Source organism: Talpa europaea (assembly GCF_964194135.1).
Source record: "Talpa europaea genome assembly, chromosome: 6".
In the NCBI taxonomy this organism is placed as follows: Eukaryota; Metazoa; Chordata; class Mammalia; order Eulipotyphla; family Talpidae; genus Talpa; species Talpa europaea.
The window spans coordinates 21,660,505-21,688,279 of NC_140072.1; the positions used below are offsets into that span (position 1 = coordinate 21,660,505).

At 44.0% G+C, this 27,775-nt stretch overlaps 1 protein-coding gene across 1 annotated transcript; it reads right to left on the reverse strand.

The window, feature by feature from the left end:
• Positions 1–8,554: 8,554 nt before the first annotated feature.
• Positions 8,555–9,482, reverse strand: CDC42EP3 (CDC42 effector protein 3; the record flags this gene model as incomplete). The annotated part of the gene is made up of 1 exon (XM_084235028.1): positions 8,555–9,482. One exon carries the CDS (start codon positions 9,480–9,482, stop codon positions 8,718–8,720), a length of 765 nt encoding a protein of 254 aa, XP_084091154.1. The 3' UTR covers positions 8,555–8,717.
• Between the last annotated feature and the right edge of the window lie 18,293 nt (positions 9,483–27,775).

Consider the following 27,775-nt stretch of genomic DNA (forward strand, 5'->3'; position numbering starts at 1 on the left):
AGGACCTGTGTTCCTCCCATCACTGGCATCAAATTGAATAACCCCTGCCTGAACAGTCCTCCAGACGTGACAATATCATTTTCCTAGAGAGCTTTCAAGCTGTTGCTCAGCTGTGCCAGAGACCCTTCTAAACGATCCCCTCTGTGGGCTCCTGTCAACGTGCTGATGTTGAACTTACCATGCTTACTTCAGCTGTGTTGGAGAGAGTCAGACATTCTTACACAAATGGGACCACACTTTTTTTTCTACTCACCTCTCCCCGTCACTCCCCCTATAGACACACATTGGCGGTGGTTTGTGGAAGGCGGAGCTGCTGTCAACATGGAAAGAAATCACATTCTAGGAATTCAGCGATTACCTGAAGGTTTCCAGAAACCTTCAAGACCCGAAGGTCAGAAAATACGCTGTTCTGTTTATTCTATACCATTTCTAACAGTAAATTTATCATGCTGAGAAAGTGAATTAACATTCACATGTTCCTTCATGCCCGGGTAAGACTTGCCTTTGTGGGCACAATTAGGAACAACCCCTGAGCCAGTGGAAGCTGGGATTCGTGACTGACCGCATGGGGGCTGAGGATTTGTGAGAGATGATTAACCACCATTAAATCAATGGTGTTAGGGGACTGCAGAGGCAAGAAGATCATTGTTGTTTTAATAGAACCATGCTCTGAAGGGTAAGGGATTTTCACTCTTTTCTTCCAAGGAGAGAGGTAAAATTAGCACAGTTAACAATAAAGAACACCGAGAGATGGTTGTGACCTCTGAACAGTGATGGTCCCTGATGCCATGAAGAGTCTTCACTTACACTGACTGGACAATAAGCACAAAATACCCCTTCTCTACCCATTGTTCTAAATTCCCAGTGATACATCATTGTGCCTCATGTAGGCCCATGAATTTTGTAAAACATTAAACAGATCAAATTGTTTATAGGGACCCTGCAAAAAGTTTTTGTCCAGTGGCATACACTCTGAGGACAGTCCTGTGCGGGGTCACCTTATTTCTTTTCTGTGAAGTCATTCTTGCTTTCATTTGTCCTTTCTTCTCACTCTTTTCAAGTCTGTGTTTTCCTGTAGGATTTCTGCTCCTTTAGGTTGCTTCTTGTCTCCGTTTCAAAAACCAACTTCTGCTTTGTCATATTGTGTACCCCTCAAATTCTTTCCAGGCAGATACTTCTTCTATCCATTTTCTCTCTTTAGTCATCTGCCTGGCTTATGCAGTTTGCCAGTCATTTTCCTTCTCTTTCTGACACACACACAGTCACACACTCATACACGACACATACACACCACACATGTGTAGATACAACTGAGGGACATAATGCTTTAGTGAATAGGCACATGTTTACAAAGAATTTGTTCCTTGCTTTAGGAACTAGGAAACTCATTGAAATAAAGGGCTTTGCATTTGAAACAGGAAAGTCCAGGATTACTTACCCTCATTCTCAGAACTGGCATCTGGACGGTCAGGGCACAGTATGCCAAGAATGCCAAGATACCCAGGATGACACAAGTGGAAATTCTTTTAGTTGCCCTGTTGTGTTCTTTTGAGTGTCCATGGTTAGAACTTGGCTCTTTAAATCTTCACTTGCCTGTGGATCAAGTGTCCTGCGACTTGTGACAGCTGCAGTGCTGGGTGAGCCAGTTGGGGGCCATGTGCGAATCACGGCTATGTGTCTCTTTCACTACAGAAAGTTATTGAACTAAAACCACGTTTTATATCATTTAAAAATATTTGGAGAGCCAAAGGTCCAATTTTGTTTTGCCCCAAGGACTAACACTGTTGGCTCTTACTTGTTGTTTCTCTTTGTAATTATCGATCATTTGTCATTTTTCCTGAAACTCTTTGGTTGTCCTGGAAATAGTGCCACCAATTAGCACTTCAACTCAGTTGCTGCTGATTTCCTGTCTTCTTATGTTGCTCACGCGGCAGTGGGGCAGGGTCTTAGAAATGCACTGCTTTACCACATTTAGATAATGTGTGGTAGAGGTGACAGTTTTTTTCTTTTTTCTTTTTTTGCCAGCTTGTGCATTAGTGTCTCTTAAAGTGCAGATTAAAATTTTTTTAAAGCACTAACACTGATTAAAAATGTTTGTTTAGGCTTGTTCAAGACTCTAAGTGCTTACAGGCTCCAAATCACATTCTTGTTGTACTTTAAACTAACAATTTTAAAAGCTTGCTATAGTGGCTCTATCTTATTATAGCAAACAATAATAAATTTCTATAGGGCTATATTATTTTATAAAGTAAATAATGAAAATGTGTAAATATGGAAAAACAATTCAGATTCCAAGGAAACATTTATAAGAATTTTTTAAAGAATTGTTTAGTCCTTTAAATCTCTACATCCTTTTAATATTTTGGAGACATGCTTTGTACCTTGTTTTCTTTTCCTCAAAATTTCTTTAAGAATTTTTATTTCTTACATCCAGCTAAAGGATTCTAAGAAGTCTTAGTGGCTGGTTTTTGAAGCTGTGTGACCAAACAGAGGGACCTGAAACCAACAAAGATAGCCCCACAGTACACAACAGAGGAAGAGAAGCGAGAACAAGCAGTGTCCGGTCTATAGAGTCAAGTGCTGCAGAGAAGGAAGTGAGGTGGGCGAGGAAGTCCTGTGACTTAAGGACCAGAGTTCATTGGTGACTTTGTTGCATGCAGCCTCAGTGGGGCAGCGCTAGAAGCCAGGGGTGGTGGAGATGTGAGTCTCAGGATTTGAGACAGGCAATTTTGTTTTTGTGGGTGATTTTTTTTTTAAAGATATATTTATTCATACATACAAGAACCGGGATACAGGTCAGATGTGCGGGAGGTTGAGAGGATTCACCAGAGACAGAGTGGGAAATAGAACAGGCAGATTGACTGAAATACACTGCTGAGGGGAGCAGCAGGCGAGACAGGAGAGGTCTGCCATGCCATGTGGGTAGCTCCCTGGCCGGCCGGGATCGAACCTGTGCTGCACAGGCTGCAGACAGCCTCACAGCGCTGCGCTTAACCGCCTGTGCCACCAGGGGAGGCCCTGTGGGTGAGATTTGAGAGTGTTCTCTCTCATGGGACAGAATCAAGTGTAAACCAGAGGCACAAGGGTGAAAAAATTCACCAGAGACAGAGTGGGGAACAGAAAAGGTGGCTTTATTGAAATGCACTGCTAAGGGAAGCAGCGGACAAGGCAGGAGAGGTCTGCTGCCCTGTGTGAGGGTCCCGAGGACCTATTTATATTCATGGATTTGGCTAGGGTGGCTAGTCTCAGGTGGGTCCCAACTGTTGATCCAAATTTGCATAAGGGATCATCAGATTAGGTATCATCAGCTTAATGGTCCAACTTTCCTGGGGGCGGTCCCATTCACTCCCTTTATCTATTTAAGCCTCCCAACCCTGCCTGTCGGGAGAGGAATGTCAGCTTCTTGTTAAATTTAGCGATGATACCATGACATTCTCCACACCATATTCCCCATCAGTCAGTGACATTGATAGACAGTTGGAGCCACGCTGTTGGCAGGCAGTCTCAGGTGGGGGGAGGGGTGTGTGTGGAGGGAACTGCTTTCAAAGCACTTTAACACAGGACAAGACTTTGCTTCTGCACATCTTCTACCTGGCATGTCCTCCCCTTCCTCACTCCCAGCCAGGGTGCTGCTGAATCAGTGAAAACTCCTCTCCTTACAATGGCCACTGAGGCCCCAGCAAGGTGGTGTCAACCTGGTCTCCTGGCCTTAATGGACCCAACTCCTAGAGACCTACCCTGTTAACACTGCATTACTCTGCTTGGGCTGCTGTAACAAAATACCATCATCTGGGCCTCTCCTGTCTCACCCGCTGCTTCCCTCAGCAGTGTATTTCAGCCAGTCTGCCTGTTCTGTTCCCCACTCTGTCTCTGTTGAGTCCTCTCACTCCATGCCCCCACACCCCGCCCTGCACCTCTGGCCTGTACCCCAGTTCTTGTATGCATATACAAATAAATCTTTAAAAAAAAAAACCCAAAAAACAAAATACCATCATCTGGGTAGCTTTACATAACAGAAATTTATTTTCTTACAGTTTCCAGAGACTGTATGCTCAGGTTCAGGGAGCCAGCAGGGTTGTCTTCTCCTGAGGCCTCTCTCCTTAGCTTGCAGATAGCAACTTCTTGGGGTGTTTTCACATGGCTTTTCCCCTGTGTGCATGTGATAGAGAACTTTTTTTTTGACTGCCAATCATTCATTCAAGGCTACCCTTATGACCTCATTTGACCTTTTAAAGAGTTACCTCTTTAAAAGCCTTACCTCTAAGGAGAGAGATATTGGGTATTAAGGCTTTAGGGGAATTTTCAGGGAACACAATTCAGTTTATAACATTCTTTGTTCTTAACATACCTCATTTTTCTGCATTGTCTCCAGTGCTTGGTTATTACATTAGTTTCCTATAACTGCTTCGACAAAACATTACTAACTTGATTAAAACCACAGAAATGCATCCCCTCCCACTCTAAAGGACAGAAGTCTGAAATCAGTATATCAGGATCACACTCCCCACAGAGACTCTAAGGGAGACTGTTCCTTTCCTTCTCTGACTTTTGGTACCTGCCCACACCCCTTGACTTGCGATCACATCACACCAGTCTTGTATCAACTTTTCTTCTGCCGCTCTCTTATAAGGACAACTGTGATTGTATTTAGGGACAATCTGGATACTTTAATATAACTCCATCTCAAGATCCTTATCTTGATCATATTCATTAAGATCCTTTTCTCAAATAAGGTGACATTTTCAGGTTCCAGAAATTAGGGCCTGGTGTCTTAGGGATATTATACAGCCTACCCACAGGTATATTGTTCATATAATACTACTATTTGTTATTTTCATAGTGGAATCAATCTGCAAGTGTAGACCTTGTTGGAAGGGCAAAGATACTGAAAGATGTCATTCCTGGGTACATCTATGCAGATTTGGAACCATTCTTGACAGCTGGTTTCATACTCTCCTGTGGCCTTGTCTTAGCACCTGAAAAAAGGGACCGGGGGCTGGGAAGCTGAGGAGTCTCCAAGGAGAGGGAAAATTCTGATGATCAGGGGTAGGAAAAGGTGAGTGACCTTGATATAGTTCTATTTTTCGAGAGATTAGACAGGAGGGCAGTTTGTTCCTCAGACACTTCACTTGCAATCCTCTGTTCTGGTTATAGCAATCTGCAGGCATGTGGGCTCTTATAGGAAGACCCTGCTGCCTCTTTTCTTACTGTAGGGTCTGTCCCTCTTCTGTGTTCTACAAGACACAGCTTTTTTCTGTTACTTAAAGCTTCTGATTACAATGTGCACACAGATCCAGTGTTGACTGTGCTAAAAATTAGTAATTTATATCAACAGTGAACCCACAGCTTTATCTTTAAAAAAAAAAAGAAGGGTATTACTACAGAGTGAATCTTCACAGAGCTTTATTTGGTCATAGAAGCCATGGTCTGTTACTAGGAGGGCAGGACTTTATTGGATGCTAATCTAATATCTAAGATTGTTTATCTATTCTTCCTCCTTGCCATTTATGGTGAAAAATCCGAGGCCAGAGCATAAATGTTTTGCTTCTTGTTTTTAGTCCCATCGCAATTTAATTTTTATACAATGAGTAGGGTTAGAAGATAATTAGCAATTTTCTTCACCCACTTTTAATAGCACCTCTGCTTACTTTAGTCATGTCTGAACATTACTGCTTACTCTGAAAGATTCAATATATACTTTTAATGTTGTTGTAGCCTTTTCAAAATTTCTTGTGTTTCTGGGGAATTGTTAATGATTTACTTTAAAATAAACATTATTATAAAGGAGTCTACATAAATTTTTTGACTCTGGGAACCACCTCTTCATTGGTCTCAGATGACAAGTCTTTTCTTCCTCTATTGGTGGGGACTCCCTAGGTATGGACCCAATTCTTTCCAGCCTGGAACTGAGCATTTTCTACTCTATCCCTTTGCCTGGACTGTTTTGAGTAGAAACCCTAGTAGGGTGTAGTGTATCTTTATGTTTGATAATCCGCTTCCTCATGAGTTTACATTCTCTACCCCTAAAAAAATCTTGCCAGTCCTTCAAGGCCCTATTGGACTCCGCCTCTTGCATGAAGCCATCCCAGCTGTCCCTCCCCAGAATTCAAAGCTCTTTTTTGCCATCTTTTGGCAATGACTCATGAACATGCCCTATGAGCTACTCCATTAATAATTTCATGGTGGCATGACACTTGTTTTACATATTCAGTCTTGCTAATTCTGACGTATGGCAGCCATCTCTGCATTTGTCATCTTTGGATTATTAACTCCACTCTGCTAGTGGTGGATTTGGGCAATTTTTTTTTTTAAATCTATCTCCCATGTCAGTCTGCTTCCCATGAAAGAAATTGGGCTGCTTTTCAAAGATGAAGATTATTGACCTCCCTTGGAAGACAATGGAAGTAAATTCACTATTGGATTTTTTTAAGTAAAAGTGGAAGATAATTAAATGCAGCTCAGTATTTGCAAAACAGACTCCACTGCATTATACATCACTTCAGAAAAATAAACATAGTTTCCACTCCTTCACGGGGGGCTTTCTTTTTAGCATTTTACTGCAGAATAATGACGCCCTGATAATTCAAGTATTATTTAGGTCTACTTTTAGTAAACTTTTAATAAGCATAAAATGAAACTGAAAAATCTGAGGTGGAAGACTGCCTGGATGAAATGGTGAGCAACCGGGATAAAGCATTTCTAAGTCAGAACCTATGGGCATGTGAGTGTTGTGTATTGTGATGTTCTTGAGTCCTGTACAAACTAACTAGAGGGTTACCCATCTTAGTCAGGGGGAACTTATCATTTGGCATTAGGAAACTTCTCTTATTTTGCTGGATCTGCCCTTAATGTATAGGTGGAGACACAGGGATGTACCAAATAACCCAATTTATATGGCTTATTGACTTGTCTAAGAAAATAAGTCCATCATTTGTATTAGACTGGCTGACTAATACTAAAATCTGAGAATTTTGTTGATGAGAACTGCTAAATTGAGGATTAGGTTAGTAACAATTTCCAAAGGAGAAACTCATTTTGGAGAGAAATATGTTCATTCGTTCCATTGTGGGTCACAGGTGGCTTGCCATTCTGAGTTTGAAAATCAAGTCCATCTTGGGCTTCCTTATATTTAAACAAGTGAAGATAAATTAGGTTAAAAGTGGGAGAATGTTCACAGGCTGAGAACACCAATTCAGCACTTAGTAGGGACAAATCAAATACACCACACTTTTTGCAGGTACTAGCTTGGTGCCTGCTCCCTGGAGAAGGATCCAGGCATTCGAAGGCCAGCTAAGTGAGAAATGACTCAACAAAATGATTCTTAAGCTAGGTGTGGCTTTGTTACCTCTCTAAGAGGGGCATAAGTGCTGCCATCTCATTGCTACCTAACTGAAAGGGGGAGAATTCAGGTGAAGGGCTTGGACAAAGTATAATGGATAAAAACATGCAGGATGCTTTACTACTGAGATTCTTCAAACAAACCCATCACTGGCAGAGCTGTCTCCATATCTGTCACAGAGGAAGCAGGAGGAACTTTCATTTTTCTTAAAATTGAGGAGCCCTGTATCTGGAATCTCAAACCTTTGGGAAGTTAAAAATATAGACAGGCTAGAAATCACCTCTTACCTTATCTTAATGACTCATGTATACTTTTAGAGAAGTAATTTTTCTAGCCCTGGACTTAAAGAAAATATTATCTTTGATTGTTTTGCTTATTACTATAAATGAGCAAGTTCATTTTAACATTTACTCTTTATTGTGTTGTATGAAGTACCTATGTAATGCAAGTATGTACTGTACTAAAATACCCATATTTCCAAATAACATTATGTGGGGAGCCCACAGTCTCTGCAGAAGCATCATGAGTGACCTGTGCCTTTATACTTTACAATCCATTGTTGACTGCTGTGAGAAGTATGATAACAGATGAAGGAAAAAAACAAGGCTAAGTATGAATACAGTTTTCCAAACACACGCATAACACAGCTTACAATGGAACCCCAACGGAAACAAGTCAAATGACAACATTTGATGTGATATCTATAAAATGTAGACTCTGCAATAAAAAGCCAAAGGCACATAAAAATATATTTTAACTTTAAAAATAACTTAGTTACAGTAATACTTTGCTTGTATCTTACCAACATGTAGCTGACAGTCAAAAATTTGCAAATAGATATAATATATAAGGATATATAAGAGCTGCGAGAAAATTTCCAAAAAACCCATACAATTGTTCAAATGTGAAAACAGAGAAAAATCTTTAACACTGAGAATTTGCTATGGTGAGCCCAAACAGTATAATGTAGAAAAGAGTCTAGAAAAAAGGCTTAGGTGTTAAATATATTTTGACTTCCTCTTGCTCAGAAAATGTCGGAGTACTTCCAAGTTCCTTCACTCGAATCCCACAGCCCTTCATAGCTCGTGCCAATCCTGGCCAGGCCAGAAAATGTGAACTAAACATCAGCAGTGCCCGCCGAAAATGGATTCTGACTGACTCACTTCCTCTTTTTGCCAGGACAAGTTTTTTTTTTTTTTTCCCCCCTAAGCTGTTTTTGCAAACAAAGCATAACAGGTAAAAAAAAAAAAAAAAAAATCTCATAGGAACATTATTTTCGAAAACCCATCACAACTGCAGTGTAGTCAGTGAGGTTCTTCTTGCCCATGGTTAGTTTTGTGGCTACCTTTGCCCCTGAAAGTCAAGAGCTGGCACCCCGTTACTTATTTTTATCCATGACATTCAGCACCTCATCCAAAAACGAGGGCCCTAGGTCGAGCTGCAGGGAAAGGAGAGAGCCGGTGAGATCAGAGAGGGAATCCTCAGATTTAGTCTTGTCCTTGACCAGCTCGCAGTGGACAGGATGGTCGAACATGTCCTCGGCCGGCCACTCGGCGTACTGTTCAGAGAGGCTGGAGGAGTGGCTGTCCCTGCCCTGGCTGGACTGCGACGCAGAGCCACTGGAGCCCCATGAGACGTCCCCCTGGTGGACCGTCCCGTTGGCCAACAGGCTGCTTTTCTCCGGAGCCTTCTCTTCCACAACAGGCTCACAGCTAAGCCTGGGCAGCTTTGCTGGCCCAAAGGCCTCCTGCTTGGAATTAAATGTCACCGGTGACAACAGGGGCAACATGAGTGCTTGGGACCCTCCAATGGTCGGGAGGGAGATGGCGTTTTTGAGCACTGGTGAGGGCGTTTCTATGAACATGGAGTCAGAGGTGCTGTTGGCCCGAAAGAACTCGTTATGCCCAGGGAACTGGTCCAGGTGCGCTTTCTCCTGGTTTCCAGGCAAAAGCTCATAGTTCCCTTGAAGGAAGGAGATGTCTCCAAAGACGTCGTGCTGGCCCTCTTTGCCGATGTGAATGGTGTGGCGGAAGTCTCCCAGGGGAGGACTGATCATATCAGGGGACAGAATGTCCCTCAGTTTAAATTTCTTTCCTTTCTTGTTATTGGCAGCTTTCAGGTAAATTGGGGTCTTGGCTGGCATTTTGGAATTTGAGAATGTTTGGCCAAAGGGAAAAAAAAGGCCACGTCCTGGAAAGATGTTATAGGTTTCCAAAAATCCTCTTGATAGAAACTGTCACATCATTTTTCTCAAGCGGCTTCAGAAGTGACTTGAAACAAAATGGGGTTTGAAGAGGCCTTCCTGGGGCTATAGCCAAGGGGGGCTTCCTGGAGAGCCGGTCTCATCACTTAGCCCCTCCGCTGCATGGGCAGACCTGGAGAAGAAAGCAGAGAGCTGTGATTAGCCAGTGCTCCAGGTTTGCTCCGGCCCGCCTTCTGAGCGCCTGTGCTCGACGGCAGGACCCTTCCCGTTAGAAGCTGAGCTTTATTTTGTTCTTCCATTCAGCAGGATAGAAACTTTTATCTAACAAGGGCCCATGAATTTTAGTCTTATGGCAGGGGGGAAAACGGAAAACGGGCGAGAAAGTGTGTGTGCGTGTGTGCGCGCGCGCATGTGTGTCCTGGGCACTGTGCTGAGGCTGCCGCCAGTGGGGCAGAGCCCAGGAGCAGCTACCACTGGAGCGGAGTCCTTCCTGGCACGCAGGCCCAGAGGCAGCTGCCATGGAAAGATACAGTGTGTCCACCACCACTGCAGGGCAAGCCAGCAGCACCGCTGTGGTCAGCTGGTGCAGTCAGGGTTATGCAAGGCCAGACCTGAGGGTGTTTAAAATCTTTTAGAAAAATAAAAATGCCATGAAGATACATCCCCAGAGCTGTTCTCGGGCCCTCTGACTGGACCACTCATACTTGTCCTTTACTTGAACAGCAGCTGGGGACAGAGGGTAGGCAGAAGGGTGAGGGGGAGACAAGGGAGAGGAAAGACTTCTTCTGAAGATGCAGGGAGGAACGCCTGGTCCTCGGTCCCACTGACCCCAGCCACGGCCATGGGCACTGCAAGCCCCCGGCACCAGCTGGTTCAGCCTGGTAGAAGTGGGGTTTATGTCACTGCGGCGCACACAAAGGGCGAGGGAAACCACCAAATTTAGAGAAAAAGGTAAGAAAAAGACTGGTGAGTAGAGGCCAGAAAATCTTAGGCGAGATTTGGTAAGTGGGAGAAGAAAGAAAACACCTTGAAAGGTGTGTTTCTTTCTACAGATAGTTACATAGTATTTACTGTATGGCAGGGATGCAAGCTTCTAGGGTTTTTAGACTGAATTTCTACTAGGTGCCACTGCTAGCAGCTACCAAACAGAGTGGAAGTCAAAAAAAAAAAAAAAAAATTAAAACTGGGCAAAAATGTCAGAAGAGTGACAGCTCCGACCTTATCCCTGCCTTATCTGTCCGCTGTGCTCCTCCAGCTCAGGAGCAGTGCTGCTTGCTTCTGGAGAGACAGCCGAACCCCAGTGATTTCTTACACTGACCAGGTTCTCTTCTTTCTGAATAATCTGGGCTCCCTGACTGAGCAATAACGGGGACATCCACCGCCTTGCCCTTCCTAGGCTGACTGCCCTTTCACCCTCTCTGCTGGGGCTGATGCAGAAACCCAGTGGGCTGGTCCTGGAAAGGGTGTGTGTGCGTCTCCTGGGAGCCTCCAACACTTTATATGACAATAAAAATTTATTGAGAGCATCTCTGTGCTGGACACAGTTCCAACCTGGCATGTCATAGCTCACACACAAGAACCCATGAAGCTGCTACTGTTAACACCCCAGTTTAGAAATGACGCACTGAGGCACACACATTGAGTCTCTGCCGAGGCTTCGCGGCTACCAGCAATGAAGCCAAGTGGCCAGGCTCCAGACTTGAGGTCCTGACTCCTAGTGAACAGCCTCCCTGGGAGTTTAGTCACCTCCTAAATGATCGAGGTGGTGCATTCCAAAGCCAGTGTCAGACACAAATACGTGATGACACACTGGACAGATTGGGCGGGCGCAGGCCTCCTACACTGATGCTGGAGGCACTAACAGGCCCAGCCTCACATATGAAATAATCCACATAAAAGGTTGTTAATGCAGCAGAGTTTTTAAGTGCCTTAGAGACCCAAACAACCTAATTGTCCACTGACAAGACTGATTAAGTGCATCCTCACAATTGAGCATCACCCCCAATCTAAAAAGGAGGAAGCAGTTCTTTATATGCTGGTCTAGAAAGAGCACGCAGATACAAAGGATAGTGCAAAAGTGTGTGCTGGACATTGATATTGTCTTATATGTCTATGAAATGTCTCTGGAAGCATATACAAAAAGTAATGGCAACTGCCCATCGGGAGAAGAAGTAGATGGCAGGGGACGAGGGTAGAGGAAATATTCACTGTAAACCACTGATGATTTTGGAGTTTTCTACCATGAGAATTAGTTAAATATTTAAAATAAACAAACAAATGGGTTGCTTAGGGCTGGGACGGTACCTTCTTGCAGAGTTGATTGTCCCTTGTCAGGACCCATGGATAGATAGGTCCTGAACAGCTGATGCAACGTGAGTTACTGGTGATGATAGAAACATTTGTATGTGAAATGGTTCAAATGCCAAAGTCGGGAGGGGAGGGATTGGGATCAGAATGCGGGGGTTGCAATTGTATGGGGAATATAAAAATAAAATTTATTATTTAAAAAAAAAATGCCAAAGTCTGGGGCGGCAGCAGGGCAGAGGCGCTTGTGCTTCTTCTTTCAGTGATCAGGCCTTCACCCACGAGGCCAACTACTGTGTACTTTTCAGAATGTAAAAGATCTCAGAAGGGTTTTTAGTCAAGGAGGAAATGAGAGAAAGCAAGAGACACAAGGAGGCAAAGGCAGAGGTGCCACCTGGGCTGGGGTATACAGCTCCTTGTTAGGGAGGTGCTAGTGATGCAGGTCCGATAGCCTTTTATGGTGGAATTCGTCCTAAATAGCACGGGGCGGCGGGGCGGGGAGAGTGAGCTCCAAGGGAACCCGGATATTCTTGGGGCATGGAGGTGGGAAAAGAAAGGAACAGCTGAATCTGATGGGCTTATAGGCTAGATGGGAATTAGTCAACTAGAACGGGTGAGCAAACCCTCCAGGTGTTCTGCAAGCCAAATGAAAGGAATTTTTAGCCTCTGTGCGTCAGTAGAAGCTACCAACATCAGTCACTACCAACATCAGCACTGGGGAGTGCTGAACCCTCTGAGGGTCCTGTCTGTCTACACTTGGGCCTTCCCTGGGTCCCAGCTATTTTGAATTGCTACTCCCTCTACCTTCCTCAAAGGGGGGAAGGGGAGAGAGAAAGAGAAAGAATGAATATGAATGAGAACCTTCCTGTGTATTATATGTAGTCCATTCTCAAAAGGCTTGACCCTGAAATCTGAACTGTCCACAGTTGCTAATCCCTTTCTCCTCTGAGGTCCCAGATCACTGTTTGCTCCTTATTGTGCCGCCCCCGCACCCCCCACCACCTTACCCAGATAACACCAGAGATAATATTCATCTGGGAAATTAGACTCCTTGGAAAACAAAGGTTCCAGTTCCTGGCAATGGAAGGCAGAGCAACCAGCAAAGGGCTGAGCACGTCAGCTGCGCATTACCACCCATCAAGGCTAGAGAATATCCGGCAGATGTGGGTCCAGCTGAAAATGCACAGGCCTCCACTTACAGGAATCTGAGAAATCCAAGGGTTGCAAGACACAAAAGAACTGCCCAGGCAGTTCAAGCCACGGTTTTGATAAGAAAGGCAGTCGTTCTGGCAGGGGCTAAATAATTCGAGGTTCTAGTTTGTACTTGTGACTGACTTAAGCTTTAAGACATTGTTAATAAGAGAAACAATCACAGTTGTTCATAGAAGGCAAAATGGAAGAGGCCCTCTATTGTATTTCCCTGCCATCCTTTTGTTAAATAGAATGTTGCTGAAAAGACCAAAATAGGGTGGTGCGCAGGGGGTGGGGAAAAACAAGGCATGATTAAAACCTGACATACTAAAATATCAGTTCCTGAATTACTTAGAGCTGACTGTACTGGCAACTCACAGGACTTTGAAAAAACAAAGAGGTGGAGGTTTGTTAAAATTCCATTTATTTTAAGAAAGGAATGCTTGGTTTGTCTACTAATTGTTTTTAGATTGATTCTTAATGGAAAAGGGATAAAAAATTTCTTGCATCCTGCAAAATAGATTGTAATGTTAATTCAAAACACATATGTATAAAACAGGCGAGTGGGGGTGGAACTGTCCTGAGGGACCTGGGGGCCTTTTCCTTTCTTCTGCTTGTGGGAAGTGAGTATGCACTGGACTTCCCCTTTCTTGCTCAGTTATCACATCCTTCAAGGACATCCTACCCTCCATCAGCCCACTTTGCCTGGGAGTGCTCTTCTCAAGCACCCAGCCACAGCACCACTGCCCCATTTGGGCCCCATGCAAAAATATGAAAATGTCCTCCTTTGAGTCTGAATCAATAGCCCCAGAAAAGGACGGTGACTTAGCCAAGCACCCTCCACTACTTCCTGACCCCAGCCATCATGGGGGGCATTTCTCGCTCAGCTGCCCAAATGGAGTTAATTCTACTGCGACAAAGCCTCAAGACATTGTATTTGACCCTGAGCTACACTCTTTAAAGGGGTAAGGCTAGCTGAAACATGTTCCTGCATGTTCTGAGATGTCCAGCTGGAACCATAGGAATTTGTTCAGGTGCATGGCTAGCTGAAGGAGTGGAGCAGCTTAAAGAAACCCCAACACAGAGGAAAAATGAATCTTTAGGGATCTGAAGGATTCATCTAACTGCAGTGGCAAAGGGATTAACTTGTTTGTGAATCCCTAGGGCTACTAAGCAGAAGCTACAGGAAAAAGATTTGGCTCCTCCAAGAGAAAACCTAGATTTCTAGAAAGATGGAATGAGTTGCTATGGGGAGGGGCAGTGAGCGTGGCACGGGATGCTGGCAGCAGCTGCCACCTGGCTCAGGGCCAGTGTCTCACAGCCCAGTACATTCTGAGGGTCCTACAACACAGCATGATCTATGGCCCCTGTCACCTTCATCTATGAAATCGCTCAAACTTTCCCTTAAAACGACTTCCAGTTTGTCAGATTTATACTAGGATAGGGATGGCCAGACAACTTGTGATATAAACACTGAGATATTACCGCAGTTTGGACCCTCATGCCAATTCTTCTGCAAATATCTGGAGGAGGGGGTCTCTGAATCAGACAAAGAATTTTAAAACTCAAGGGGAAAAAAATCATAACATTAGAAATTCAACATTGAACTTAAAACTAAGAAATCTAACCAGAAGACATCTCATAAACAGCATCCTAAAATGTTGCTTTTCATAGTTTTAGTCTGTTTTACTCCACCCATGAAAAGATAAGAAGCCTTTTCTAATACTTTTAGATACTTATCCTCTCCCCATATGGTCTCAAGACTGTAAAACCCCATTAGCTTAGTTCCCAGCCGCCTGTTGTCATGCAAATGAACAGAGAGCCAGGCTGAGGGCACTCTTAATTTACAGACACACTCAGAAAGTCAATGGTACATCTCACCTTCCAAATGGATTTCTCCTTACTTATAAATGGACTTCTCCTTTATGATTCAGCTACAGCTTGTATTTATTTTTCTTTTACAACCTAATTCTATGGAGACCTAAAAATACCATATGGAAGATTCATAGCTAGTCTGTGTACACTGCTCACAGTTATTGGGTCTAATTGTACTGTCTGAGAGATTTTTTAGAAGCAAAATTGGAAGAGAGAACATCCACTTCACAAAGTACCAAGTCTGCACTTTTGGAGAGAGGCATCACCCCTTTCCTTGCTATTAAAATGAGTTATTGGGGAGGACTCAATATATACATTGATCCCTGACAGTTGGAGGGTGAAGCAGGAAAAGGGCAGGCTTTCTCAGAATGCTTGGCTCACTTATCATGACTAGTTTTACACTGATAGAGTCTCAGAGCTGATTAGAGGGCAAGACAGACACCTCAGTTTGGTGCCTATAAATCAAACCATGATCTTTACTGTGAATTGCTCAAGTGCTTCCAAAACGAATGGATCTGACTTGCTTGGTGAGGGTGTAAGGACAGTAGCAACAGAGGAAGAGAACCCGGCCCTCAAGTTTTCAGCAACATTCAACCAGGATATTCATTCCAAATTCTGCTCAAAACCAAGTAACTTAACTTGTAAAGGTGTCCTTACAAAAAACTACTAATATTTAAGTTGGCAGTGATTCTACAAAAACTCCAGCTCTGGTGATAGTAGGATCAAATGATCCAAAATAACAGGTTTGATTAAGTGTCCAGAATTTAGACTTTGGCCTCTTACTCCACACCACCCAGAGAGCCAGGCTTACAGCACACCCTCAATGTAGTCCCATGAGTACTCTATTTCCTACAGGCTGAAGAGACACACCTGAGGGGACAGAATTCCATGTTACAGTCACCAGGCTCGCTGGAGGGGCTGAATCATGACTTCTCTGTATCCCACCAGCACTCGGTGCAATTATAACCTAGAGGTGGTTATTCCGTTCTCAACTCACTCTACAAGTCTTTGTCTCTAGGAAGCCTCCCCTACAAAACAACAAATTTGAAATGCCTGGTGTGTTGATGAGTAAGGGCTACTATTTGCATGTTTCCCTGGGTTAGCAGGTAAACAGAGGAAATAGGCTTCAATTAAGCCGGGTCTGAGGTTAATCAGCCAAAAACACGGAGGCACTAGGACTTCAGCTGGATCCCATGATCCGGAATCCCACTATCCACGCTGATCTGATGATGTGAAGACTCCCATGGCGGGGGCGCGGAGATGCAATGGCTATTTCATGCTGTCTTTAAAGTTCAATAGCACCGAGAGGAAATGACACACTATGATCTCAATATCAACGAGAGGCAGGTGAAAACCTTTCATGAACCAAGAATAAGTCATCTGATCCTCCAAATCTAACTCACCGGGACTTTTCAATACCTTTGTTCTTGCCAAGCAGAATTGCAGAATTGAAAGATGAAAAGTTTGAAATAATAACCCATCCCCTCCCCACCAGCATCAAGGCGAAAAACAAACATCCTGTTCTTAGAAAATAGGGTTAAGTGCTATGAATTCTGTTCCCAAAGGAAGCACGTGCATGAGGGCCGTGTACAACCACACGCTTCCACGGTGGACAATGGCCGCTTCCCTTGCTATTGACACTTCACTTCCCTCACTTTCTGAAACTAAGGAACCCTGTGTGCCTTACATGGAATGTCCTCCTACCTCCTTACCGTCAACCACTATTCATAACATCCTGAGACCTGCTTCAGTCAATTCCTTCCTGGAGGAATTCTAACTCACCTCACGCAATCCAAGGCCAGCACTGCCTTGCTTGGAGCTTTTCTTAGGCCTCCTGTAGAGTTTATATTTTTGTCATTTTCCTGTTGTCTGGTTTTAGTGATCGTATGTCCGATCTCTCTAGGTAGGTGATAAGCTTCATAAGAATAAGACAGGTAAAGGTGCTATAAATAAAAACTATGGTGGATAAATATCTTTCTATTTGCTGAATCACTTACAGAGCCTCCTCTTGAGTTACAAACACAAGAGGCCCTCAAATCTTATTCAGTAAACCCTTTAAGTTGTCCCTCCACCCAATTCTTAGATCAAAGTGCACAAATTACTGTCGGCGGACCAAATCTAGCCCCTCTCTGCTTTTGTATGACGTTTAGTAATGTCTGGAGACATTGCTCATTCTTATGATAAGGGGTCCCGCTACTGGTAACTAGTGGCTGGGGGTCAGGATGCTGCTAAAGACTCTGTAATGCATAGAACAGCACTCCAGGACCAAGAATTGTCTGGCCCCAGTCTCAGTAGTGCTGAGGAAACCCTGGTAGAGAGGCTTTCAAATCCCAGTCAGAGTTGAGCAGTTGCAGCACATTGTATGTGGCCATCAAAGCCTAAATTGCTAACTGACCCGCCAGAAGAAGTGACCCACCACCTTAGATGCTGGCATTTTCACAGGGTTAGCTGGTTGTTATCTACCCGCCCCCCCCCCCCAAACCCTCAGTATCACCCCACAGCTACACTCAGGCACATGACTTCAACTATCCCCACTGACGATAACTTCCAAATCAGTGCCTTCAGCCCACACTTACACTTACCTAAGTCTAGACCAGAGTTACTCAAGGTGTGTCTGTGAATCGGGTCAAGTCCACGAGCAGGTAATAAGCAAAGATACAGAGAGTCTGCCTCCAGAGCATTCTGACAGTGCTGTGACAATGAATGTGTGCTCTGTGGGCCAATTTCCAGACTATGCTAAGGCTGGGAACTGTGCGTCATGGGGTTTGCACAGGGCCTGGCAGGCCAGGTGGTGTTCACCCCACACAGGAGCGGCAGTATAAAGCAGATAGGAAGTTGAAACAAACAAAACAGTGAAAAACACTGTTCCTTCTCAGGCAGTCTGAGGAGCACTGGGCTTTTCTCCACTGGTATTTTAGACTTCTCTACTTTGCTCCCCCCAGACATTTAATATTCAACTTCTCTAGATGAATCTTCCATCATCCCTGCTCTTATCTTCCCGAGGCATATGCTGACTGTACTTTCCTCCCTTGGTCCGTGGCCGGACGTCACCCAAATCCAAAGCCCAGTTATCATCCCTAGCAACTCCCTTTCCTCATTTAGTCTCCTTTAGTCCACCCCACTGTCTCAGACTTACCTCTGGCCCTCACCTCTGGCCTGCACAATGGCATTTGCCTCTTACCTCATCCCCCTCCACCTTATCTTCCAATCTCAATCAGAGCTGCCATCAAGAATGCTCTGTAAACTTGTCACTCTCAATCTGCAGTGGCAGACTTGGCCTGACAGCTTGGAGATAAGAACTTGTGAGGCCCAAGAGGGCACCCTAGATCCCGCCTACCCCTGCAGCAGTAGCTCCAGGGAGCTCCCCAAGGCCTCTTAAACCTAGTGCTCACAGTACCTGGTTTATACGTCAAACCTACCAACTGTCATACCATACTGCCATCCTATTTGTCACCACCCAGGCTGCTTTCTGGGGAGAGACACTGTATCTAACTCATAGTAGGTACAAAGTTTTGCTGAATGAAGGAACAAATGAGAAATTTTGAAAGTTTGACTTCCTCTTTAACCCTGTCTGCCCCACTGAAAATGCAAGATGGAATCTTTTTTTGATGCTTACAGGGAAGATAAATAAGACCATGTAACAAAAAGTTGTAGCCTGATTTTAAGGCTTACTTTCATTTTCCCATCTGTAAGATACCTTAACCCCTCCCTATCCAGGCATGGGAGGAATGGACTAGCCTGTCAATGCAAGCCACAGTAGTTTTACAGGTTCTTACAAATCTTTGGAATTAAGGCAAAGAGTCTTTGATGGCATGTTATTTGAAAGGGAAATAATTTCTGTCTATGGCTGCAATGTGCAAACAGTCTTAGAGAGACTGGCAACCCACAGGAAAATTTTGACAATACATTCCCCTGCAGGCAGACTCACTAGGTGTATTTAAGTCAATCTTTAACAATGAGGCCCTGGAGTAACAATGAGTTTGTTCTCCTGACCTTTCAAAAGGAAATGGGTTGAGGGGGAACTTGGCTCATTGGGCCCACCATATACAAAGGAATCCCAAGACACTAACATAGAGGGAGTACAGAAGAGAGGTGTTTTGAATATCAATATGTAGCTAGCACATATCAGGTACTTAAAAAAACACACCAATCAAAGGAATGAACACATGAGCACACAAAACAGAACTGGGTCAAAACTGAGCCAGGCCTGTAGGTTCCATGTTGAGTGCCCGACATTTTGTGCCAGTTACCTCCTTACAAATGGAGAGAATTACTGCAACTCTGTCTACATCTCAGGTCATTATAAAAGCAGAGTGAATCATAGCAGGAATCTAGAAAACCTAAATAAGGGACCAGGAAAAAGAATAACTATAAGAAAGAAAAAATCAAAATCAACAAACAGGTATGAACCAGAGACACTCTATGGGGGTTGGGGGGTGGGGAAAGGAGGGATTGGGGTCAAAATAAGGGGGTTGCAATTGTATGGGGACTATAAAAATAAAATTAAAAAAAAAAAACCCTGAGTGAAAATCTTAATGATAAAGCACTGTGTAAACACAAAGCATCCTTTCTATCCCGAATGAAAAACCAGAAAAACACCTACTGAAATACAGCATGAAGGAAGGAATCCTTCTAATGGCCAAAATAACCGCTTGCATTTTCTCCTTAAATATCTGACATGGTCACCAAAAAAATGGTTGCAGATGGTGCAAAACTGGGTTGGGTCTGCCCTGTGAGCAGTCTCCAAACTTGGACAGGATTCCTACTGCCAGCTGATCAGGGGATACTTGCTTCTGTCACCAGCCCATGGGGCTGACTTCTATAGTGTGCATGTATCCCTTATCTGCGGGGTAATACTGCCAGCCTTGAAAAGTACTGGGACTTCCTTGAGTTGGGAACATTGTAATCAGCTTTTACAATTACAATGTCTCTGATGAAGAAAATTTAAGGTCACACAGTTTTCTTCAAATATTTGGTAAATTGTCAGGTGACAGGGAACCTGTATGGGTCCCAGGGAAGAACTAAGTACCTGATTAAGTCTGACCTGGAGGACAGGTAGGACACTGGTGAGGAGGAAGTCTGAAGCAAATTGAGCTAATCAGCTTTCAGAATGGAGAGGTCCATTTGGAAATTTTCCAGCAGAGTCTGAGATTGCTATAGGGATTCCAGAGGGGAGAGTTGGAAGTGAGGGAAAAGAGCAAGAATTCCTGCATGGGGAGGGACTCAGGGTAGACATCCTCTATTCCATGTTCCTCATTTAAAGTAGCAGCCCTGGTATGTGGTGTCTGTAAGCTACTGCACGGACAGAGATGATATAATAAATTCTGTGTTTAGCATTTATCTATGTTTAATATTACAAAGTATTTTAGGACTATGGTTCTTCACATCATGTTCCCTGGAACGCTCAGAGCAAGGCAGGCACCTCTGGGAAAATGATAACAGGGGAGCTGAGAAAAGTAGGGCCAGCCTCCCCACCCTTTCTCTCCCTCTTTAACCAAGGAAACTTTATTATCTGCTAATATATTAGGCATATGTTAAGATTTTCTTTGTTTTCCTTGCTAAAAAATTTGAAAGAGAACTGTATCAAGGATTCATGCTCTGTCAAATTCTTAGGGTGTCAGTTTTATCATGTCAGAATGAGAGAGTGGGGTTGAGATAAGGACCCTTCTGTTGTGTCCAACAGGTCTACACATTTGAAAGAACACCTAGCTTCTATGGAACTTTAAGAAAAAAAATTATAATATAAAAATTAATTTTTAATGAAATTGAGACTGTCCTTAGAATCAAAATATTCTCAGCCAGTTTATAAAACTTCAGTTATCTTTTCTTACCCATCTCAACATCAAATTGAGGGCACAAAGCAATGGCAGTGACCCTCTGGAAACCTCAATTCCCTTTTTTGTAGTGGAGCTAGTCAAGGTGTCTGCTTAGGAGGAGATGTCACCTATAAGGTGCTGGACAAAGTCTGCCAGTCACTGAGCTCCCAACCAATGGGAAGGGGTCAGGATTATTTAATGACTCCAAAAAACCAAGAGCTTCCCAGGGAACAAGCTGAGCTAGAAGCTCTCCCTGGGATTTTTTTTCTTCTTTCATTTAGACTCTGGGGCCTGGCCACCTAAACTGATTATTTTAAACATAGTTCAAAAAACTCCCAAATGTTATGGATTCAAGTCTAATTCCCTACTCTGAGAAAAGACCCTGGAATTGGAAAGTCACTTTTATTTCACATACCACCAGTGTGAAGCACTGCCTGTTCCTCAGGCAACCAGCCCAGGGCTGAAGGGCTTCTTTGCCCATGAGCACAAACTTATGCTGAACTTATAAGACCAAAATCAGTGTTACTTTGGAAAACACTCTGAAGTCATCCGAGAGCAAGAAAAGGGCTTCTAGTTCAGTGCTATGACATGCAAACAGTGGGGCATTTGGCTCACACGGAGGCACTCAATGAGAAGCAGGCTATGGAGATCCTTACCCAGGCTCTCCATACTCAACCGTCTACTGAGGGACTAAGTACCAGGCACTATTCTAGGAACTGAGGCTACAGCAGTGAGGCGCTCAATAAGGAGCTGACATCCTAGTAAGGAGACAAAAGCAACTAAGTTCACCAATAGATACAGTCATGGTGGGAGAGGTCCATGTGGAAACGAGACGACCCTTATTCCTCTGCACCCAGGCTGCTTGGCCTGTGCTCTGGGCAGACATGGTGCCCAGCCACCATACTTGAACCCTGACATAAGAAAGCTTCAGTGGAGGCTGCAACTGCCCAGCCCAAAAGACTGAGGGGAAGTGCTGGCTGGCAGTGGCTAGATAGTCACAGGGCCTTGGATGATCATGATCATCAGAACCAAAGAACAGGAGTTCGTTTTTGAGTGTTTTGGAGCCTGTGAAGAAGTCACTCTACTTAAATTAGCTAGGTAAGGGCCTCCTGGTGGCACAGCGGGTTGAGTGCAGCACTGTGAAGCTGTCCACAGCCTCTGCAGCGTGGGTTCGATTCCCAGCTGGCCAGGGAGTTACCAACATGGCATGGCAGACCTCTCCTGTCTCGCCTGCTGCTCCCCTCAACAGTGCTTTCGGTCTGTCTGCCTGTTCTGCTCCCCATTCTGTCTCTGGTGAATCCCCTCACCCTCCCATGCCTCTAGCCTGTACCCCAGCTATTGTATTAAAATAAATAAATAAATAAATCTTTAAAAAATATATATATATGTTTAAAAAAAGAATTAGCTAGGTAAATGATAATGATTTCTGGCTTGACAAGACCAAAAGACAATCGTATATGTAGAATCAGGTAATATGGCAGAGACAAGCTGGTGTGTTTTTTCATTAAGTTCTACTTTAAGAAAAGATGAATGTCAAACCTACTCTCAATGCCAGCAATCTAATCAGGCAGCCACAAGGGTGAGTACCAAAAGCAAGAGTAGGAGAAGCTACAAGACACTATGGATAAACACTTCAGAGTACCAGACCTAGAGCAGTTTAGAGCCAGGAGAGTGGAGAGAATCCATCCATTCCTACTGTGCCCCCACTGTCCCCTGCCTCCCACCTCCACTTTTTCCCTCATGAGGGTTTAGTCCAACCCAAGGAAGGGATTTGCCTTGTGATAGCTTGGCTAGTCAAGGGCTTACAACTCTGTCTCTAGCTGTGTTAAAACCAGTGTTGGAAGTCTGAACTGACCCCTGGTAAAAAAAAGTTTAAATAAATAAATAAATAGGGAAAGAAATACAAGCCATTCTGAAATGGCAAAGTCATGTTTCACCAAAAAAAACCCCCCCAAAACCAAAAACCTTTGCTTGTTTTAAAAGTATGTGTAGCCTAAATGATTATAACGGATTTGAACAGGCCTTTTTCAACTAAATCCACAGTGATCTATCATTGGCATAATGTATCTACAAATATGACCTTCAAGTGGTTACCAGAACATGACAGAGTCCCCAAAATATAAGCTGTCTAAATAGAGGCCTGACTTTGAAGCTCCCTGCCTTCTACACTGGCTCAGGCTGCTCTGTCTTTCAGTCCAATGTTTTACACATTAGTAGCAAGAGAGCTGTGCTAACAGGTGCTGTTGATCCTAGAATCTAAGATTCTGGAGCACTGGAGTCTCTCTGGCTCTTGTGGCTCTCCACCTGTACACACTGTGGTTCCTTAAAATGTCCTTGGGTTCCTTCCTATCTGCAGGAGGATGCAGTGTGTGGCTTCTGTCCCTGGCTGGGCATATCCTAGAGGGCTTCCTGCCACACTTGCCTTGTCTTTGCCGGCTGCTCTGTGGACAGAATGATTCAAGGAACTCTGGACCCTCTCTGTGGATTCAGTGTACACAGTGGCATGTTAAATGCTCTGAAAGTCCTGAAGAATGGAACTTTTACTCACGCTGGTTTCCCCAAGAACCCTTTTCTCATGCTATTCATGTCTCAGGATATACTTCTGGTGGTGCCAGAGTAGCTAACTGCAGGTATGTGATCGTAGCAACACAGTCCAAAAAAGAAACAAAGGTTAATAATGACTTTCTCAAATATGCTAATGAAAATCCTTTATTTTAAATTTGGGATTTGAGGATTCTATTAATTTATAACTTGGACAAGCATTAAGGATGAAGCAAATACGAATCTGGACATCATCAGCTTTCAAAAATGCCACTCTACTTAGCAATTCAGAGACAGTAAACTTTCTATTATCAGTATCACAGTTCATATTAAGACTGTATAGTTAAAAACCACTGTTTAAAGAAAGTAACTGCCTAACTCAGTCCATCATGAGACTCTGGTGAGACCTGGCATTTAAAAACATCAAGTCCAAGCACGATATATATAATTTTTTTAAAGGAAAGAAACATACCTGACTGTTATTGCAGAACTGTTTGACTACTTACTCTGTTTTGTGGGAAGTCATTTTGTTTTGTAGCCTTTGAAAGGTGGGGGCAGGAAAAGGAAAGATTCCAAATGAGGTTGACAGCTCTAAGGCTATTTCCCTTGGTTTGGAGGCCACCTGGGTTGTTTGGAGCCTCCTTTCCTGACTCCTGCTTCAGGGTGGCTCCCTCTCGTGAGCAGCCGCCTCCCACAGCTCATCTCAGACCCACAGTATCAAAGGCAGTGGAGGCCAGAACCCAGGGCGCCCTTCTAGTTTCACAGGCCTCCTTGCTCTATCTCTCCCTGCAGAAGCTTATCAGGCAGGGCCAGGACATATGCAGAACTGTGCCTTCCGCCTCGGCCACAGCCTTCCCGCTCAGCTTACTTTGGGCTCCTGCCTGCTTTAGCTCATCTTGGAGCAACCATTGCCAAACATGTATTAAATATCCATGGAGTGGCAGGGACTCAAGGACCAGGCACTGTAGATATGGCTGATGTACCCCAACAACCCCTGACTCTAGCGAGGATTTGGCCCATATTAAACTCCACTTCATCCCTGACTCCCTGGTTCCTGGTGGAGGCAGGCCTTCTTTCTCATTCTAGAGGCCTAAATTTTAACCCAACAAATCTCTTCATTTATAGTATAAATTACACAGCTTGTGTTAATGCTAACAGTTTATACCATATCCACTGCAGAAGACTGTTGGCAAACTTGTGGGATTGAACTAGCTTTAAGAATAAAATAATTCATATTGTATTCCCTCAGGCAGGCAATTGCTATCCTTTCCCTTTAGACAGTGGGACTCAGATACCGACTACCTCAAAGGCTGTAAGTCCTAGGTAGAATCAGGTTAGCAGGTCCCTGGCCCCTCCTCCCAGGTGTATGATATTTAATACAAGGTGACACGGACCTGAGTTCAAACCTGATTCTACTAATTACTTAGCTGTGTGATGTTGGCCAACTTAGTTAACCTTTCCGAGTCATGATCTCATCTAGAAAATAAGAACAAAACTATCTACCTCTAAGAACGGTCATGAATATTAAATGAGAGAAAACCAATATTTAGCATCTAGAGAGTCAACAAAAGCATCAATCTTTTCGGTGCCTACTCTGCAACAGGCACTGTTCTAAGTGCACTGAAACTCATTTAATTCTCAGAATAATTTTATGCCCATTAATAAAATGAAGTACACCGGCTAGGTAATTTGCTCAGAGACGTCATAATCTTGGGGCTTTTCCCACCTTTCTTACTCCACACAGGTGCTGACTTTCACACAGGACTGGCCATTCAGCCATGTGCATCTTGGTGGTTGAATTGCATTTGCCTGTTTAGATGTGTTCCTGACTGTGTAACTTTGGATAAGTCATCATAACTGATCTGTCCTCAGTTTTCACACCTGTAAAATGGAGATATTACCCATTCCTTCTTCATAAGAGTGATTATTAAAACAAAAGAGTTAATTAAGGAAAAGGGCTGAGAACAGTGCTTAGTACTTAAGATAGGTTCCACGCAGGAAATACCTTTACCCCCCAAAAATCAAAGAGTGTGACAAAGTAGGAACATTCCTAGGCTGCAGTAAAGATTGTGGGGCTGAGTGACTTCGGTAGTTTCAAATGACGATACTTACTCACTAGCAAACTTAGTACATTTAAAGTTTTCAATTCTTATTCAATCAATGAAAAAACAGGTTGACAGGATTCTGGCTAGACAGACATTAGGCCAGTCCTAAGTAAAATCAGATTGAAAGCAAGAATTTTAACAATAAAAAGCCCCAAAAAACCCATTAGAGCAGTCTCCCTTCTTCTTGGATGTTTTTTGGGTTATGAATTATACCCACTGGATAAATGCTAAAGCGAAGAGCTTATGAAAAATTTATGACCTGGTAAAAATCTTTGGGCAGTATAGGTTAAAACAACTTAAGTCCCAATGCTATTGAATACCATGAATTTTAGAAATGAAAAAGGGCAGCTTTTGTGAACATGTTGGACACATAAAACAAAACACATTAAAGAAAGGGCTGGAAAGCAGCGAGGATAGACGAGCTCATGCGAGCACTTCTGCAATAAATTTTATGGCTTTGTATTTACTCATCTTGCACCACATTTAAATTTACAATAAAAAGCAAAAGAAAAATGTGCAACACTCATTACTCTAGCCATCTTTACATGTTCCATTGAGATACAAAACAGAATTCACTGCTCAGATTTTGAGGGAAGGAGGAGCTCATCTTATTTCATGTCTGTAGCTGCTGCCACAGCCACAGCACCATGTTCCAATCATGGAATTCATAATGTAAATCTCTTGCAGATGATACCACTGGAAAACAGAAACTGACGTGGATTCAGAAATGCTCCCAAATTTCTCCCCTAAAATTCTTATCGGGAAGACCAAAGGTTAGTACTAAGCATTTTATTCAGTGTGTGAAGCCTACTGGGAAACCTACGTTTAGATTAATGAAGAACTTTCAACCTGGTTCTTCGACTATTAGTCTTTATTACCTATTTCATGTGACAAAACTAAACACTTCATAATTGCTCCAGCTCAAGTGTGTTTTAATCCACTCTGAAAGGGGTTTGTCACACACACACACAGAGCTTATTCTTAACTGCCAATAAGAGCTCGTAGAAATGTCTGATGGTATCAAAGAGAAGATTTCTGGAACTGTCCAGACAAGAGAAGCTGCATTTTCGGTTGTTAGATGAAAAATCTTTTCTCAGAATAGTTTATGAGTCTTTTAAATTACCTTAGGAATATCCCAGGGGCATCATCAGAATTTCTTGGTGAGGCTTTTGTCCTCTGGTGATGACGGGGAAGCCCTGAGACTGCCTTTGCTATGAAAATACAGACATCTGCTGGGCCTCCTAATTTTTGTTCTTTTTTCAAGGCAGCACCCCCAAGAAACTCTTGGATATTGTGGAGCCTAAGGAGGGGCGGGGAGGAAATCTTTGTCTTCTAGCTCATTCATCAATTCTCTCCCCCTTCCCAGTACCTTCCTCCCCCAAAACCCCCTCATCCTCAGCACACATCAGCAGTGACTTCCCCAAATACACTAGGACTGCAAAGATTCATGTACAATAATACCCTCCTGACATCCCTATTCCTGCCCTCAGTTTAATCCACTCACTTTTTTTTTTTTTTTTAAACAAAATGTAATTACTTGACTGTCAGCCTGGGCTGCACTCTGGGGCTTTTATTCCTTTCAACACAGCTGCGCTCCCAGCTTTGATGCCGCTGTCCACACAGCTTGTCCCAGCCACAGCCTGGCTCTCGGTAATGTAACATTCAAGTGCATATTTATTTTTAAACTGACCTCTCCTAGACTGTACAGTTTAAAGGAGGTCCTGCCAAAAAACATGCTACTTTCTATTTATAAGATGAAACACATGCCTCCCGGAGTCGAGAGGGGGATGGAGTACAATAATTCATAACGAAAAAAAAATGACTAGACGGATCCGTGCGTCCTCCAATGTCTGATGCTCGTCTTGTAGCAAGACACCCAGGCTCGAGGAGAAAGAACAGCAGCAAAAAATCTTGAAAATGCTTCAGCTGCTCAGAAACCACCGTGAAAAACAAGAACAACAAAAAACCCCCGCCAACCGCCCGATCTGCAGGTTGGCACCTCAACCACCCCGCGCCCCGTCTCCGCAGCTCCGCGCGGGGCACCCAGCGCGGCCCGGGTGCCAGCCCAGGCGGGAGGGGCGCGCGGTCGCGCGCGGCTGTTCTCGGCTGGAAAAACGCAGCGCGCGCCCAGAGCGGCTGTCATTAGCTCGGGGGGGCCGCGACTCCGCGCAGCCCCACCCTGAAAAGTGTGGGCACAAATGATGCAGCCCTGCGTCCCGGCCAGGCCGCCCGAACCCCTCCCGTTTGCTCAGCGCCCCTCTTTGCTCCTCAAGACACCAGTTGGGAAGACGATGCCTCGACAGCCCCGCTCCCCGCGCGTCCCCCAGCCTGGCGCCCCCCACACGCCTGCTGCCCCCCACGACCGCCGGCCGACAGACTCGCGGGCAGGCCGAAGGGAAGG